The 16,350-nt window shown below is 46.9% G+C and overlaps 2 protein-coding genes across 2 annotated transcripts in view; one reads left to right on the forward strand and one right to left on the reverse strand.

Moving 5' to 3' along the window:
• The window catches only part of LOC119172395 (testis-expressed protein 9), a 64,130-nt gene that overhangs the window by 19,736 nt on the left and 28,044 nt on the right, over positions 1-16,350 (reverse strand). The gene's annotated exons all lie outside the window — the stretch shown is intronic.
• The window catches only part of LOC119172396 (uncharacterized), a 59,818-nt gene that overhangs the window by 16,770 nt on the left and 26,698 nt on the right, over positions 1-16,350 (forward strand). Inside the window, exons 4-5 of the mRNA XM_037423472.2 lie at positions 14,034-14,165; positions 15,867-15,983. Coding sequence (XP_037279369.1) covers positions 14,034-14,165; positions 15,867-15,983 — 249 coding nt within the window. The remainder of the gene's footprint in view (positions 1-14,033; positions 14,166-15,866; positions 15,984-16,350) is intronic.

Here is a 16,350-nt window from a genome sequence, read left to right on the forward strand (position 1 = left end):
AAACAAGGGGCGATAGGAATTCAATTTCAGCACTGTGCAGCGCAACGTAAGTGTTGATCACGTACTCCTCCCCTGTTTTCCTTCTAAAATATACCTCTAGCATTTGGTTCAGGATTGCCACTGGTGGCTACTTTTCGCCAAATGGGCGAAATCGAGAGACCTGTGGCGACCTAAGATTATCACTGGCGACATGGTTAATTTTTGGCGATTTTTGGCTCAGGTTTTGACGAGTTATGTATTTTATACTCAGTGTCTTCAAAAGTATGGGCGACAACATTTTTTTCTCTATTTTATGTCGTTTTAGACCTTTCTAAAGTAGATTCAATTTACTCACGATTTAGTACGTCTATCCTGTTTCGTGCGTGTCTCCTAATTCACCTAGATCCTGGAGGCACTGGAACACTGGTGCGTCCGCCAGCAACCACCCAGTAAAATTTAAGTCAGTGGACTGCTTTGCGCGTCGCGAGGTGATGGTCTTATACTGCATTTTTAGGGGCTTTGATAGCTTTAAGCTTCTTCGAAGTATCACTTCTGAAGGGACTAGGTGAGAGCTATAGGCCGCATGTTCCGCCCACAGCTCCAACTGTCGTGAATAACTTGTTGACTTCACTGCTGTAGCACCCCCTAATTTGGTATGTAGAGTGTAAATTTGTTGTTAACGTACTTTTCGGGTGGACCAAGAAGTCGGGCTTCATTGGCAGCCTTCAGAAACTGCAGTGAGGCGAATGTATAGTGTAAGCACGACCACACAGAAAGCGTGGTGCGGGCATTGCAATGGTTACGCAGTACCTTCGAATGTATTTGTTTTGTAATTAAGTTATTTGATTATCAGACACATAATTCCACTGAAATGCAATTCTCTAAATCTGCAGGAAGTCTACGCATGCCATTCTTTTCTTGTTGTAGTGACTGCTTCATCCTGTATTCGTTGCAACTGAAACCATCACAAACTTTTGTTATGAGGCGCTAGCATGCATTCAGGGATGCTGCTAGTGCAAACATGCCCTAAGTGCTCCAATGGTTAAGTGGGTGATGTGACTGGCCCAGGCTTTGAAAAACGTCAGTATGATTTATCGATGTACTGTACTTATCGATGGTACCGTACTTTATGGGGCTATACACAATTAAGAATTTTTATGACTACGCCCACCACACATATGTAGAGGGGCGACTTTTTTGGCAAAGTTTGAAGAAAAATGGCGACCTTTGGCGACATTTCGCTCATTCGGCAAATTTCTCTCGAAAGTCGGTGGCAATCCTGGTTTGAGTGTTGTGACGGTGCCCCTGTGCTGCATGTTGTTTTATAAAAGAGGGGATCTTCCTTCAGTAAGATCAGTTGTTAGTGTGTGCCTGCGCTCATCATCATATCCTTCTCATGTGTCCTGTTCAGTTGCGCAACTCCTATGGTTTCTATGTTCTATAAGCTTGTCAGGAAATATGGACATCTCACTTAATACTGTGGGCAGATGCACCCATTGATAAGCTGTAGCAGATATGAAGAAAAAAAACAGCTGTGAACAAGAAAAAGAAAGTAACAGAGAGCGTTAACTTCAAGTTTGTCCTTGAAATTGAATGCAGTTATAATTAAGTTTAGTGAACTTCTATCAAAGTTAGTGCTCCAGTTTGCCCGTCTCGTTTTGTTTCCTGTCCATCATCCTTCAAGAGTGCACTATACGGTCCAATTGCCTTCGTGAAAGGCTTACATTACTGCTTCAAAAATAATTTGTGGGCCTATTTCTTTGTTACCATCATTCTATTTAAATTTTTTTTGCTAATTCCATTGCGTGTGTACATACAGTATATCTCAATTCTCTATCTTGTGCTGTCCTCAAAAGGACAAAAGAGAAAACTGATTTCAGTTGTGTCGGTAAGTTGCCCTTCCACAATGCCAAATATATCACCGTTGCTGTAAGAGGTTGCTTGGAAGGCCAGGAAATGCACAAAAAGGAAAGGTGCTTACTGATGCCACCATGAGAGTCCCAAACCTTGGCATCACAGAGTTGAGTGGTGCTTGTCAAAGCCTGTGTAATGTTTTATTGATAAAAATGGATAGCATTGTTTATTGAACGAGCCAGTGACTTAAGGGGAGATAAAGGTTTAAAAAGGCAAATTTTACACAAACTTACTTATTTTTCATTTTTATTTACACTCACAAGTTTGGTTTTTCTACTTTCACAACAGCAACAAAAACAAACAAGATATCATTACAATAACAAAAACAAACAAGATTCTAATCAAACTCAAAATAGGTGAAATCGATGTTAGAGAGCTCATTGTCTAATGTCTTAGTTCACCTGGCTGCTTGCCATTTCATATTGCATGAGGAGTTCATTAAAGCCACATGCTCAAAATAACAAGGATTGCCAAGCTCTCATGATGGAAGAAATCGTTTTAAAGAAACAGATCTTTGTTATATAGATGAGCTTTTTTATAACCTTTAAAATACATTTTTCTTAAAACCTATTTTGGGCAACTTCTTGTTTTTGTTACTTTTGGGCAACATCATGTTTTTGGTACTTCTGATAGCCAGACTTTTAATACTTCCGGTAGTCAGACAAGATGAAATTTTGCCCTTAACAGGTGAAGGGTGAAAGTATCTCCTTTAAAACTTGATATTGCCTGTGCAGTTATTACAAAGCTTCTTCTTCTTATGTGATTCTTAAAGGGAATGAAGAGAAAAGCGAGCCCCCCTAACTGTCTGCATCAGAGTGCGGCACCTCAACAGTAGCCCACAAAGGATGGGGGTAGGATTAAAAGGTATATATAGAGAGAAGAAGCAGAGAGCGAGGCGCAGGGACAGCGAGCGACGGAAGTAGAGAGAAGATGGGAAAGATGGACACGGTCACAGGAGTCCGAGGACAGGGCACCGCTCAGCGAGAGCTCTTGTCGGCGGCAGGAGATGGCGTAGGGGGAGCCCAGTTGGCCAGAGCTACGCTGTAGTTGGAGATCGCGGGGGCACGACCGGTCGACACGAAATCCAGAGAGCGAGTGTTATTAATGAAGCTAAAACAAGCAGTTAGTATGGCCTGAGACATCTGAGAATTCTCACATTATGATTTTTTGTCAATTAAAATGTCTTATATAAGTTATGTGCATTCAATAGTTAATGTAGAGTAATACGAGCCATTGATAGCTCAGGTTCATAAATGTCTATTGACATAAAAAGCTTGTCCTTTAAGGGGAGATGGTACTCGAAGACACTTCTTTTTTTTTTAATATTCACCCTAGAGCAATGAAACTTAAGCTGTTTTAAACATATAATTTCAAATATATAGTTAGTTTTCTTGCAAGTTTTATACTTTTAGTTCTGCAACATGACAAAGTGAGAACTATAAGCCTTCTGCCCCCCTACTTCCATCAATAGATTCTCATAATTTCTTTACCATTGGTGGTTCATAATGTTTTAAGCAAAGTGTAGGATTAAGAAAACTCATTAGATACTGCGAAATATTATGTATTAGACATGAAAAATTATTACGTGGGAAGTCCAAATTTCTCCTTTCCTGGTAAAGGTTTACATATAGTTCTTTTTTATTATATAATAAAAATATTGAGATTTACACAAGATAATTGCATTACCCGAACTTTTGGAAAAATTTGGGCGAAATTTTCTGCAGATCCGAGCACCAAAAGTAGCGAAAAAAGAACGGGCACATTTAAAAAATGGCAAAATTTGTGTTTTGAGAAAAGCGAGTTTTAAAGTTAAAATTGAATCAGGCACGTAGCCACACAATTACACATTTTTGGGGGGAGAAGGGGGGAACTACCTTGATTTCTGGAAAGGCGCCTTATTTTTCGCTTTTCATGCCAATGCGAAAAAAATTGGGGGTGGGGCACATGCCCAGTGTGCCACCCCCTGGCTACGCCCCTGAATTGAATGTTTATTTATGAAAGACATCAATAAATGGGACAAAATTTGCACTCAAAAAAAGAACACTCCTTCTTGTAGTGGCCACTGTCACTAAAATTCACCAGCACCATAAGTTTGTCTCTCAAGGCTCTTTCGAGCTGACCCCTCACAGACATATCGCTCACAGACAGGGCCACGAAACACTTGCCAAACATCTTCCGCTCCATTTGACAAAGCCTTGTGCCTACTGCAAGCTAGGCAGAAGTTCGACAGGACTTCGAAATCTAAACAAAGTCAGGTGTCCAGGGACTCAGCAGCGCCGATGCCATTGTGGCTCTTGTGGCCGCGTTTGTTCCACGTGCCATCACACGTAACAGCAATGTTGTCACTGCCAACTTCAATCATTGTGAGCTCCCTCGAGCTCGCAAGATTGGCACAAATGGCATTCGTTGGTGTAATACAAACTTTCTGCTCGATAGCTGTAAATAACTTATGATGCATTGGCTTGCGCAAGCCAAGAATAGCTACAGATTAGACCAGCTGCTCGTAGCTCTTTTCTACAGAGTGTGCCACCACAACAGCTTTCACGTTGACAGCGTAGCTATCGCGCGAGCTATGGCTTTCTTCATGCATTAGGGAGATAAATGCGCGAGAAAATCTTGTCAGCTGTGCTGCTCAACGAAACAGACACCGCAAGTAGGCTTCACAACACGCACAGGCGTGCAGCGGCCAATGGCAGTCCTCGATTATACCGTGTGATTTAAAAGCCAGTCGCGGCGCTCAAAAAGCGCGGGTGTTTCTCCTGATTATTTCTTGTATTGCAGCAGCGCAAGATGTGTTGAAAACATTGTCCTGGAGAGTGTGCATCGTGCTTTGACTTAGAAGATTGGTGTCGATGTCGTATTCACGACCGGGATAGTCTCCCCATTCTGGAGTATGACGTACTCTTCATACCGTTTCTCCGGTATGTCAGTGTTGCCTGCTTCTTTGGGACGACAGCATGCATGACGAACTGCTTTTCTTAGGTTCGAGTTGTATCCGCAGACGAACTGTTCCTGCCACTCGACCAGCCTGTGGCTGACTGGTTATTTCTTGTCCGGGACCAACATTCAGCTGCATTGTGCCCCGACTTATTACACAGGAAGCAAAGACTTTGGCCCTTGAACTGGTGCTTAGCTGTTTCTGTTTTATGAGCATCTGCTGAGCTCTTCTTACATAGCTTGTCTTTGCCCAAATTGAACAAACCTTGGGCTTCCGAAAAGCGATCAGTGTTCTGCACTAACGAGTTTAATTTCTTACAATTCCTCTCTTTCAGAAGTACTCGTGGGGGGGGGGGGGGGGGGGCATCTTTTCATGAACTGCTGTGAACTCATTACCTGGCGAAGAGCGTCATATGTTTTCTCGACATTCGCCAGCTTCATCTAGTGATCAATATTACCTGCTATGCGAAAAGCATATTGGAGCCCCGTCTCCTTGTCCTCTGGTTCCGCCTTACGAAATTTTTCACGGTATATTTCAGCCATATACTGGAATCGTAGCAGCAGCGTTGCCTTCATCTGATTATAGTCAGAGGCGGAAGCAGAGTCCAGTCCGCTAATCACAAATAAAGCCTCTCCCATCAGACACAAGCCGAGTGAAAAGGCCCATTCGCTCCAAGGCCACTCCCGAGACACCACGACGCGCTCAACATGCTGCAGATATGCGTCGAAGTCATCTCGCATATCGTTGAACGGTGGCAATAGCTTCTGCGGGCTACAGCTATCCATTATAGCCGGGTACGCAGCGTCGTCGTTCACCAGTCGCTCACTCTCTCCCACGTTCAAACTAGTCATCTGCTCTTGCAACTTGAGCTTCAGCTGCAAAATGCACTCCTCGGCTTGCAGCCGTCTTTCCTCCAGCTCTATCCTTTCTCGCTGCTCGTTGCGATCTTGCGTTCGAAGGTTCTTTTCGATAACGCGCTCTGTGTCAACTCATTCCTGTGTAGTGCGGATATCGTTAGACCCATGTTCGTTCTGATCGCATGCAATCTCTCTAAATTTGTCTCGCCTGTGTGGCTCTCGGCAATAAGGTAAAGCCAGTGTACCCTGGCAGGCTCGCCGAAAATTGTGGGCAACTGCAGGCGCAGGTTAGCCAGACAAGGACAGAAAATGCTCAAGGACAAAGATACTTTTACGCACACGAAGACAGACACGGAAATACACGCTACATAAACTCACACATATGTATACATGCTCGTCGTCTTATGTGGAACAGAAGTTATTGTTAAAGTTCATCCCCTCACATCGCACTTTTGGAGCGGAAATGTCGCGGTCAACCGGGCTCTCTCGTTGTCAGAAGGCAGTGCGCGTTGTGCTTGTGGAGTCCATTTTGGGGTGTGGCCTAGAAGATAGCCGCCAGGGGCATCCCAGTATGGTAGTCAACGGCAGGATTTGCGTGGACTCATGCCGAGGACAGTGTATCGACAGCTGCCATGAACAGACCCGGGACGGCGTCTCGCTCTGTAACAGCAGCCAGCCATAGAGAACGTAGCCCCAGACCAACCTGAGGGGGTGGGGCGATGCCCAGTCCAGAATGCACCCAAGGACTATGACATCAAGACGAGGCTCAAGCAGGGAGGGCCAGAACGAGCAACTGGGGCGTGGTCTGATTTTTGATCTTCTCTCTGCGGTTAGTCGTACTGCCCTGTCGCTCGAGAGCTTGCCTCGAGGCTCGCGCACGAGCATGCGCATTGGCGCGCTTCGTTTCTTCACTATTACCATCATGGTGATTCTGGTTTGCAATGATAAATCGGCCTCGCATTGTAGCGCGTCATGGCGACCGCAGTGTGCGGGTAGCGGGGCCGGTCGCCGTCGCTTTGTCGAGCCAAGGACTAGGGGAGAGCTTTGAGCAAACTCAACAGATTTATTTACATCTTTGCAGTGAGTTGTCGAGATGAAGACCGAAGAGAGTTGGGCGAGGCGCTGCACGCCCTTTTTGTTGACCCCCGTTCCCTAGGTCCCTAGGTTGGGGATCACTACACAAAACAATGCGGACCAATGGTGATGTGGAAGTTCCTCTCAGTGAAGTACCGCCCTCGGAAATGTGCACGCCCGTCATGTATGTTCATAGAGGCACAACACTGGCTTGCACATACACACACACCCTTGCCACTAGTCGCAGCGCTGCCGTAGAACAGGGAGGGGGAGAGCGGAAGACGCACGGGCGCCTCGACCCCTTTGGTGCCGGCCTCGCGCTGCGTTCCCACGGGAAGATTTTAGCGCGCCCTTTCGAGAGGTGCCAGTTCGTGGAATCCTCTGGGGAGAGCCCTTTGACCAGCGCCGTCGTCGTCGTCTGCTGGTTAACGCGCCAACGTGATGCGTGGCCCAGGCGAGAGATAGAGTGGCGGCTCCATAACCTTCTTTTGCAACATTCTACACAGTTGGCGCCGCTGTCAATCAGTGGGCACCGTCTCGTGTAGTCGGCCTCTATTGCTTCCTCCGTCCAGCCGTGGCGAGACTATCCTTTTGGCACTGATCCGGCGGGGCAAATGACCCGCTGGGAGAAATCACAGGAGAAATCACAGTAACCGCAGTCTTCCAACACCATTGAAACCACAAAGACCAACCTCTAGAACCAGCAAGCGCCGGCAATGAGTTTTCGGCAACCAGGCCGGTCTTTCAAATGTGCCACAATGCACCTACGCTTTTTTTTTTCTTAAATGACAACCACACTACTACTCTTGCTCATAGCTAAAACTTCTATTACTCAAAAGACCACTTAAAACCATTACGGAAAACGTCCCTCAACTGAGCACAAAAGAAAGCAAAAGCAAAAGAAAAGCTAAAAAGCTCTGCTTAATGTGTCAACATTGGCGTTCGCGGAACCCTTCTTATACTTCACAGTGAAGTTAAGCTCCTGAAGCGCAAGGCTCCAGCGTAGTAGTCGTGGATTCTTTCCCGACATTTGCGATAGCCATGTCAGTGGGCAGTGGTCAGTGACGAAGACAAAAGAAGTTTCGTAGAGATAGCAGGCTAATTTTTGGGTAGCCCACACAATGCAGGCACATTCTTTTTCTGAAGCACTGTAGGCCTCCTCACGAACCGAGAGTTTCCTGCTGGCGTACAACACAGGGTGCTCGTTCCCGTTCTCATCCTCCTGGCAGAGTATTACTCCTAAGCCTCTGTTGCTGGCATCGCATTGCACAATAAAGGGACGATCATAGTTCGGTGCATGCAGTACGGGTGAGCTAACAAGATCCGCTTTGAGCCCCTGGAAGGCGCCCTCCATTTCCGCACTCTAAACTACCTTTTCTGGAGCCTTCTTGCGCAGTGCATCCGTTAACGGAGCGGCTACCTCTGAGTACTGAGGGATGTAGCGCTTATAATACCCTGTCAGCCCTAAAAAGGAGCGGATAGCCGTCTTGTTTTCTGGTCGCGGGAACTCGCTAACCGTCTCTACTTTCAACTCGTCAGGTCGCCTCCTGCCCTGCCCTACCACGTGCCCTAGGTACCGTACTTCGGCGCGAGCTAGCTGGCACTTAGCCGGCTTCACTGTCAGTCCAGCGTGCGTCAAACGTCTAAGGACATCGCTAAGATGGTACAGGTGATCTTCCCATGTATTGGAATAAATAGCGATGTCGTCTAAGTAGGGAACAGCGTAGCCTTCAGCCCCCTGCAGAACTCGGTTCATTAGCCTTGAAAAGCAAAATGGGGCGTTCTTAAGGCGAAAGCTCAGAACTAGGGGCCTAAATGTGTCCGTCGGTGCCACAAAGGCCGCATACTCACTAGCTCGTTTAGACATTGGAACTTGCCAATAGCCTCTTACCAAGTCCAAAGTCGAGACGTATTTAGCGGCGCTCACTTTTTCCACCAGCTCCTCTACGTTGGATATAGGATAGGTTTGGTCCTTCGTGATCGCGTTAAGTTTGCGGTAATTCACGCAAGGCCGTGGATCCTTCCTAGGAACCTCAACGAGAATCATAGAGGACATGCAGGTGCTTTCGCAAGGTTCGATAAGCTTAAGCTCGAGCATTCCATCTACTTCTTTTTTCAAGATCTCCTGCTGTCGTGGGGCTAGCCTATACGGCCTCGACTTCACAGTGGTGTCAGAAGTTAGCTTACTGTCATGAGTGATAACCTCAGTTCGCCCTGGCCTTTCCGAGAAAACAGTGATGTGTTCTGACAACAAGTTGCGTAAGTCGACTTTCTGCATCTCGGTCAAGCCCTCGGCCGGTGCTACGGCTTTCGTGACATCGGTAACCTCCATTGATCTTCCAACCTCCACCAAGCCTGGAATTTCAGGTGTTAGCTCCTCCGTGCTGTTAAGAGGCAAGTTCACTTTCTGCACTTCTCCCACATAACTCTTCATTAAATTGTGGTGGTAAATGACAACCTCTCGGCATCTTCCTTTACGTTCCAGTGCATAATTTGTGTCCGAGAGCTTTTTCACAACCCGAAAGGGCCCCTCCCATTGAATCTCCAGCTTATTTATTTGCTCGCGAGAGGCGCAAGACCATTACCTGATCGCCTTCCTGATAAGCTTTCAGTTTCGCGTTTCGATCGTAGTAGCTCTTGGCTCTACTTTGCGCCTCTCTCATGTTCGCCTCAGCAATGTCGCGAGCACACCACAGCCTTTCCAGTAATTCCAGAATGTACTCGACCACCGTAGGGTCTGTACTCTTTGACTCCCAGGTTTCGCGCAAAAGTCGCAGTGCAGACCTGAGCGTCCGTCCGTAAACCAGCTCTGCGGGGTTGAAACCCGTTGCTTCATGAGTGACCGATCTCAGCGCAAACAGCATTGCCCGAAGACAAGCATCCCACTGACACTTCCTTTCAAAGATAAGGGCTCGCAGAACTCGTTTCATCACGGAATGACACCGCTCTACACTATTGGACTGCGGGTGGTACACGGAACTGTGGATTATTTTCATTCCACACTTTTCCAGGAATCCCGTAGTGAGAACGCTGGTGAATACTGAGCCCTGGTCGCACTGTATCTCCTGAGGAAAGCCCACTCTCGAAAAAATAGACAGTAGTGCGTTGACTACCTCTGCGGAGCTTTGCTCCTTCATTGGGATGGCCTCAGGAAATTTGGTTGCTGGACAAACGGCGGTAGCCTGACTTTGTCACTGGGAGTGGTCCCACAACGTCTATTACCAGCCGGCGAAATGGCTCCGAAATGAGCGGAACAAGCTTAAGTGGTGCCTTTCCCTTCTCGTGCGGTTCTCCCACTCTCTGGCAGGTGTCACACGCTCTTACGTGGTTCTCAACTTCTTTGAAGCATCCTGGCCAATAAAACTCCGTTAGGAGTCTATCTTTGGTCTTCTGAGCTCCTAAATGCCCCGTCCAACCAACTCCGTGACAGAGATCCACAATGTCAGGCCGATACTTAGCCGGCACTACAATCTGGTCGAACGTGCGATCTTTTGCAGTCCGGTAGTGGCGGCACAAGATGCTATTTTTGACAGGAAAACTGACATTCTTTCTCGCCACCGCTTCCCTGACGATGTTCCAAATCTTCTTAAGGCTGTGATCGCTTTTTTGCTGCTCGATGAGCTCGTCTCTTGTCACTTTCCCCAGTACATTGCTTAGTGCTTTTGATACCGGCAACACGAGCAGCCCCTCCTCCGATTTCCTTTCCGCTGTATAAGCGCTAGTCTGCTTCTCTGACCCCTCTCTTTCTTTTTCAGTAGGCGACGGGATAGCAGGCTCCGCTGCGCTGACTCCAGCTGGTGTTGCTGAACTTCCGGTGAAACTCTGTTCTTGCCGCTCTAGTTCGGCTGCTAACGCTCGTGCTTTAGCTCTAGTCAAGGCTTGTACTGTTCCCTCGTGAAAACTTTTCCCATGTTCTCTCAGCAGACGGTCGGTCCGATTCGAGAACAAATAGGGGTACTGCGGGGGCAGCTTGTCTGACACCGCCACTTCCGTCTCCACTTCTATGAACGGCCCTGTGATGATTACTCGAGCTACCGGAAGACAAATGCTTCCATCTTCCAAAACTGGTTTAATCCATGCGCACTTGCCGTTGTAGTCTGCTTGTGCCACATAGTCCGGGTGCACCAGATCCATGGTTGCCCCACTGTCTCGTAAGGCGCGGCACGGCTTTCCGTTCACTGTTAGGTTAAAAAGGTACGGATTAAGAAGCTCCTCGCTAGTGGCTGAGTCAGAAGTATACGAAAGGGCTGGCCTGGGCCTACGACAGCCTACGGCAATATGCCCTTCCTCCTTGCAGTTGTAGCAAGTAGGTGGTTTCCGAGCCTCAAAAGGACTTTTTGGAAGAATCCCCCGAAACCTTTCCCTCCTGTTTGTTTTGTGATGCTTGACCACTTGCAGCGAAGTCCGTCTTTTTCTGTGCAGTCGTACCTGCGCCAGCTCCCTGCTTCGCCGTCCAAGGTTTCCCTTTATCTCCCGCTTTTGTTGGAGGAATCTCGTCTCTTTCTACCCGGCGTGACGCGTACTCGTCAGCCAAGTCGGCCGCTGCCTGTACTGTTTCTACGCCGGCTCTATCTTGGATCCAGAGCTTCATTGGCTCGGAAAGTTTTGAAAAAAACTGTTCGAGAGCCACTACTTCAAGAGCCATTTCGAAGTGCCCAAAAGCGTTGGCTCCTTTCATCTATTCCACTAAGTTGACCTTCAACTCGTAGGCAAACTCAGAATACGTGCTGCCCTGCTTCTTTGTCAGATTGCGAAACCGCTGGCGGAACGCGTCTGGCGAAAGTCGGAACCTTTTTAGAAGGCTATCCTTCACTTTGTCATAGTTGTCTGCATCCTCCACCAGAAGCCGCGCGATCACATCCGCTGCTTCACATGGCAGCAAACTTAACAAATTTCGAGCCCATGTGCTACGACCAAGCTTCGATTTTTCACAGGTTCTCTCAAAGTTCACAAGAAAGAGGCCCACATCTTGCCCTATTTTGAAGGGTTGCATTAGTTTAGATAAATCACAAAGATTTTGTCTGCCTGCTACCTCCACTCTTTGAACCCCTGCGATCTTCCTCATTTCCACTTCGAGTCGCAACTCTTCTATCTCCAGTTCTTTTTGCCTTAGCTGGCACTCCTGTTGCTCCCGTTTTTCTTGGCGTTCCTGTTGCTCTCGCCTTTCCTGACGCTCCTGTTCCTCACGCCTTTCCTGACGCTCCTGTTCCTGTCGCCTTTCCTCACGCTCCTGTTCCTCACGCTTTTTCTCGCGCTCCTGTTCCTGTTGCTTTTGAATCTCGTTCCATGTTGTTTTAATATCTTCACTGCTCAGATTCAAGCCATCCATAGCGCTAACAATTGCGTCTTTCTTCATCCCCGCATCTGCTTCTGCTCCCAGCTCCTCCCCCAGAATCAGGAGCTGATTCTTCAACAAACGCTTCTAATCCATGACAGAGAACTAGTGTGGTGCAGCTCACTCTCTACCCAGAAGTTCCGTAAATAACTGCTTCTGCGGTAGCCTCTACCAGCGAAAAGATTGCACTTCTATCTTATCAGCCTGGTAACCAAAAAATTGAAGCCAGCACTCACCAGTCCACAGCTGCCAGTCTCCATGATCTCGGCATGTTGTTCATTCTTCGTCCTCCAGGCTCACATCCAACCGCTTGCCATCCAGTTGTAGCGCGTCGTAGCGACCGCAGTCTGCGGGTAGCGGGGCTGGTCGCCGTCGCTCCGTCGAGCCAAGGACTAGGGGAGAGCTTTGAGCAAACTCAACGGATTTATTTACATCTTTACAGTGAGTTGTCGAGATGAAGACCGAAGAGAGTTGGGCGAGGCGCTGCACGCCCTTTTTGTTGACCCCCGTTCCCTAGGTCCCTAGGTTGGGGATCACTACACAAAACAATGCGGACCAATGGTGATGTGGAAGTTCCTCTCAGTGAAGTACCGCCCTCGGAAATGTGCACGCCCGTCATGTATGTTCATAGAGGCACAACACTGGCTTGCACATACACACACACCCTTGCCACTAGTCGCAGCGCTGCCGTAGAACAGGGAGGGGGAGAGCGGAAGACGCACGGGCGCCTCGACCCCTTTGGTGCCGGCCTCGCGCTGCGTTCCCACGGGAAGATTTTAGCGCGCCCTTTCGAGAGGTGCCAGTTCGTGGAATCCTCTGGGGAGAGCCCTTTGACCAGCGCCGTCGTCGTTGTCTGCTGGTTAACGCACCAACGTGATGCGTGGCCCAGGCGGGAGATAGAGCGGCGGCTCCATAACCCTCTTTTGCAACATTCCACACAGTTGGCGCCGCTGTCCATCAGTGGTCGCCGTCTCATGTAGTCGGCCCCTGTTGCTTGCTCCGTCCAGCCGTGGCGAGACTATCCTTTTGGCACTGGTCCGGCGGGGCGAATGACCCGCTGGGTCAAGGCATAGCTTGATCGCTACAGCATACTAATCTTCCTCGTCAAAGCACGATGCATATTCTCCAGGACAATGTTTTCACCACACCGTCGATATTTGAATAGTGAAGCTCGGCTCCGCCTCATGCGATTGACAGTGGCGAGCGGCGATGCATAATCATCGGCATGGTACTCAAAGACTGCACACTTTCGGCCTTTTAACAGCCACCTTGTGCTCTTTAGGTGCAATATTAAAGCATTTCCTGTGGAGTCTTAACATAGATATTTTGTTCAGAACAGTAGATGTACTAATCTTGACAAAACAGGTAAAAATGAAGAATTGGCAGCTTTTTTAGAAAACTCGTGTTTTTCAACCTGCATCTCCTCTTAATGCACTATATTTTGCTCATTGTCATAGCACAAAACAAGAAGTGTGCAACTTACTGCAAAACTACTTTCATAATTGAAATCAGCATAAAAGCTTATATATACAGCGAAAAATTTTATTTCCCTAGCATACAGATTCACATAACTTCTTTTTTTAATCACATCTCCCCTTAGAGATGCAAGCTTGTGGTACTTTTATTTTGTCATGTGGTACACCTCTGTGTCATTGTGATGTGATGCGTGAACACTTGTAAAATATTGGGGCAACCTCATTTAGGTGCGGCTGCAAGTTTGCAAACTCTGTGATTAAAGTTGCTGACATTCATATTTCTGACATTAATATTGGTGTATCATTTTTCTCCACATTGGGGGGGGTTTTCTTGGGAAATGTTGGTTCCCACTCGGCTCGCCAGACCAGAAGTGTGAAACATGGTAGTATGTTGAAGATGGATCTTCCACAGAGTAAACTCTCTATCTGGCACACTGTGAGTGGTGTCGTGATGTGCGTAGGAAAAGTTCGGGCAATCCGCTGGGCAAAAAGGCTGATGCAGAGGTGGCACAGACTTACACCTGGATTCAGAGCCATCTCGAGGAAGACCCGGAGACATCGCTGCCAAAGCAGGAGGTCTATGAGGAGTACAGGTGAGCATGAGGCCACCGGCTGGATTCCCGGCCGCAGTGTGCTGTTCTGGCAGGGGTGCAACAATATTGGAACATGCTTGCTAGACATCGCTAGGTGAACACTCGGGAATGCTGTGCGGCCACATTAAATATTATTCTCTCTCCACCTTGTCATATCTGTCCAAAGTGGAGTACTTTTTTGCGATAGCATGGGCAATAACTTAAAACAGTGGGCATAAAATTGACCATTTCACCATAATGACAACTGAAGTTTGACAGAGGCATTAGATAAGCAGGTAGTGTTATTTCAGTACTGGCAAATATGCAGGTTGTTAGGGATGGTCCAATAACTCTCTGTAGGTGCCCCTAATAGTAGTATGATAAAAAGTGTGCAAAATACTGTAAAACAGGTGCTTTTCTTGTAGCCTTATTCACCTTGTTTCACGTTGTTTTTTACTGCTTTTATCATCATGAATTACCAACTCATCAATGTATTCTTTTAAGAAATACCAATAGGCATAAATGATTGTGGTATGCCTTTGATTTCTCAGGTTATTCTGCATCTGTCAGTAAAGTTTGGGACAGCACCCACCCTACCCTTAGGTAACATTTCGATGTTCAGCGTGGTCCAATGTAAGAGAATTTTGTCAACTTAGAGCTTGTAAAAATGTTATCCCTCTGGCCAGTGTACTATCGCCCAGCGTTCTGGAAGCTAACTTGGGGTTGGAGGTGCTAACACATTTGTTCACACCTGAAATAGTACACCGACATCAACAGAGCTGGCACATCAAGTTATAGAGCCAGCACACCGGCAGATGCATGGTCTTTTTAACAGCAAATCAAACTTCAGAAATTTTAATAAATTCGGTTTCATTAAATAAAGGCTCATTTGTACCTTTATAAAGGTTAAAGAAGAGGCACTTTTTGGCAATGTGCAATTGATAAACCTATTAAAACATATGCGTACATGCCATGCTGAAACTCATGAGCCAAAATGCTGGTGAGCATCTAAAATGTTCGCCATTGCTCCTTGGTGCCATCCCATATTGTGGCACTGTCGTCAACTCATACTAATTAAAAACGTTCAATCTCTACAACAATGTCTGTTTCAATTGAAATAAATTTAGCTTTTTTTTTCATGAATGGTTTGTTAGCACATAGCATTAGGGCTGTTAGAGTGTAAAAATAATTTTTTTGCTATGGCACTTTGGTCTAGCTAAATAATGTTAAACGCAGTTTTATGTTCAGTGAATAATCCGTGCATTTGGTTTGTCTTTACTTCTTTTCATCGTCATATTGTCATACTTAATAGAATTAGCTGAACTGATGGTGGTAAGTTTCTGAAAATGCTCGTGCACATAGCATATGACATCCATGTGAATTGAGCAGGTGTACGGTAATTGAGCGCATATTATGGCCAAGTAACTGTGTCGGGATTAAGCTGATGTTTCGTTTTGATTCTGCTGGTTCACCATGACGTGCTGTTCATGGACAGTATTACATCATAGGCATGCAAATCTTTTCATGAGAAGCAGTGCTTTCTTAACATACAAGCTATTTAGTAAACAACGTTTCAATGCTCCTACCAAGTACAGCCATATAAGTCTTAGCTTTTGTGCCGTGTAAGTTTAGATTCGGCTCTAGCTTGCAACAAAGCTTCCGTGGAATTTCAACTTTCCCTCTGTTTGCTTTACCGCAGTACAATTTGCTTTTGATGCACAGGAGCTTCTTCGAGAAGAACAAGATCGAGCCACTCTGTGCTGCCGACTTCGGCAAAGTGATGAAGCACGTGTTCCCAACGGTGAGACCGCGACGACTCGGCACTAGGGGAAACTCTCGGCAAGTATTTTCAACCAACGTTTTATTTACGTGTAACATTTCTTGCCGCAATGGCACGAGCGCATGATGCTCTTCTTTCGTGGAAATGCCCCTCTCCTACTCTGCGGCTACAAGTGGTTTTGCGGGAGTTGTTGGCGGCGTCAGTTACGGTGGGAAATGTCATGGTTTTCCCACACACGGCCTTCGGGGATGCCGGACGTGTGTGCACTTTCGCGCTAAAATGTAACCGAAAACATGGCTAATAACAAAACAACTTCTTTTGCCCGGTAACCCATAGACATTATATAATGGCAGCGTGCTCTCCACCGTGAAAACGAAACTGTGCTGCTAGCTGTCACATAGTGAAGCGGCAACACGCAGTACTGGC

This window comes from Rhipicephalus microplus, chromosome 4 (assembly GCF_043290135.1).
Source record: "Rhipicephalus microplus isolate Deutch F79 chromosome 4, USDA_Rmic, whole genome shotgun sequence".
Classification (NCBI taxonomy): domain Eukaryota; kingdom Metazoa; phylum Arthropoda; class Arachnida; order Ixodida; family Ixodidae; genus Rhipicephalus; species Rhipicephalus microplus.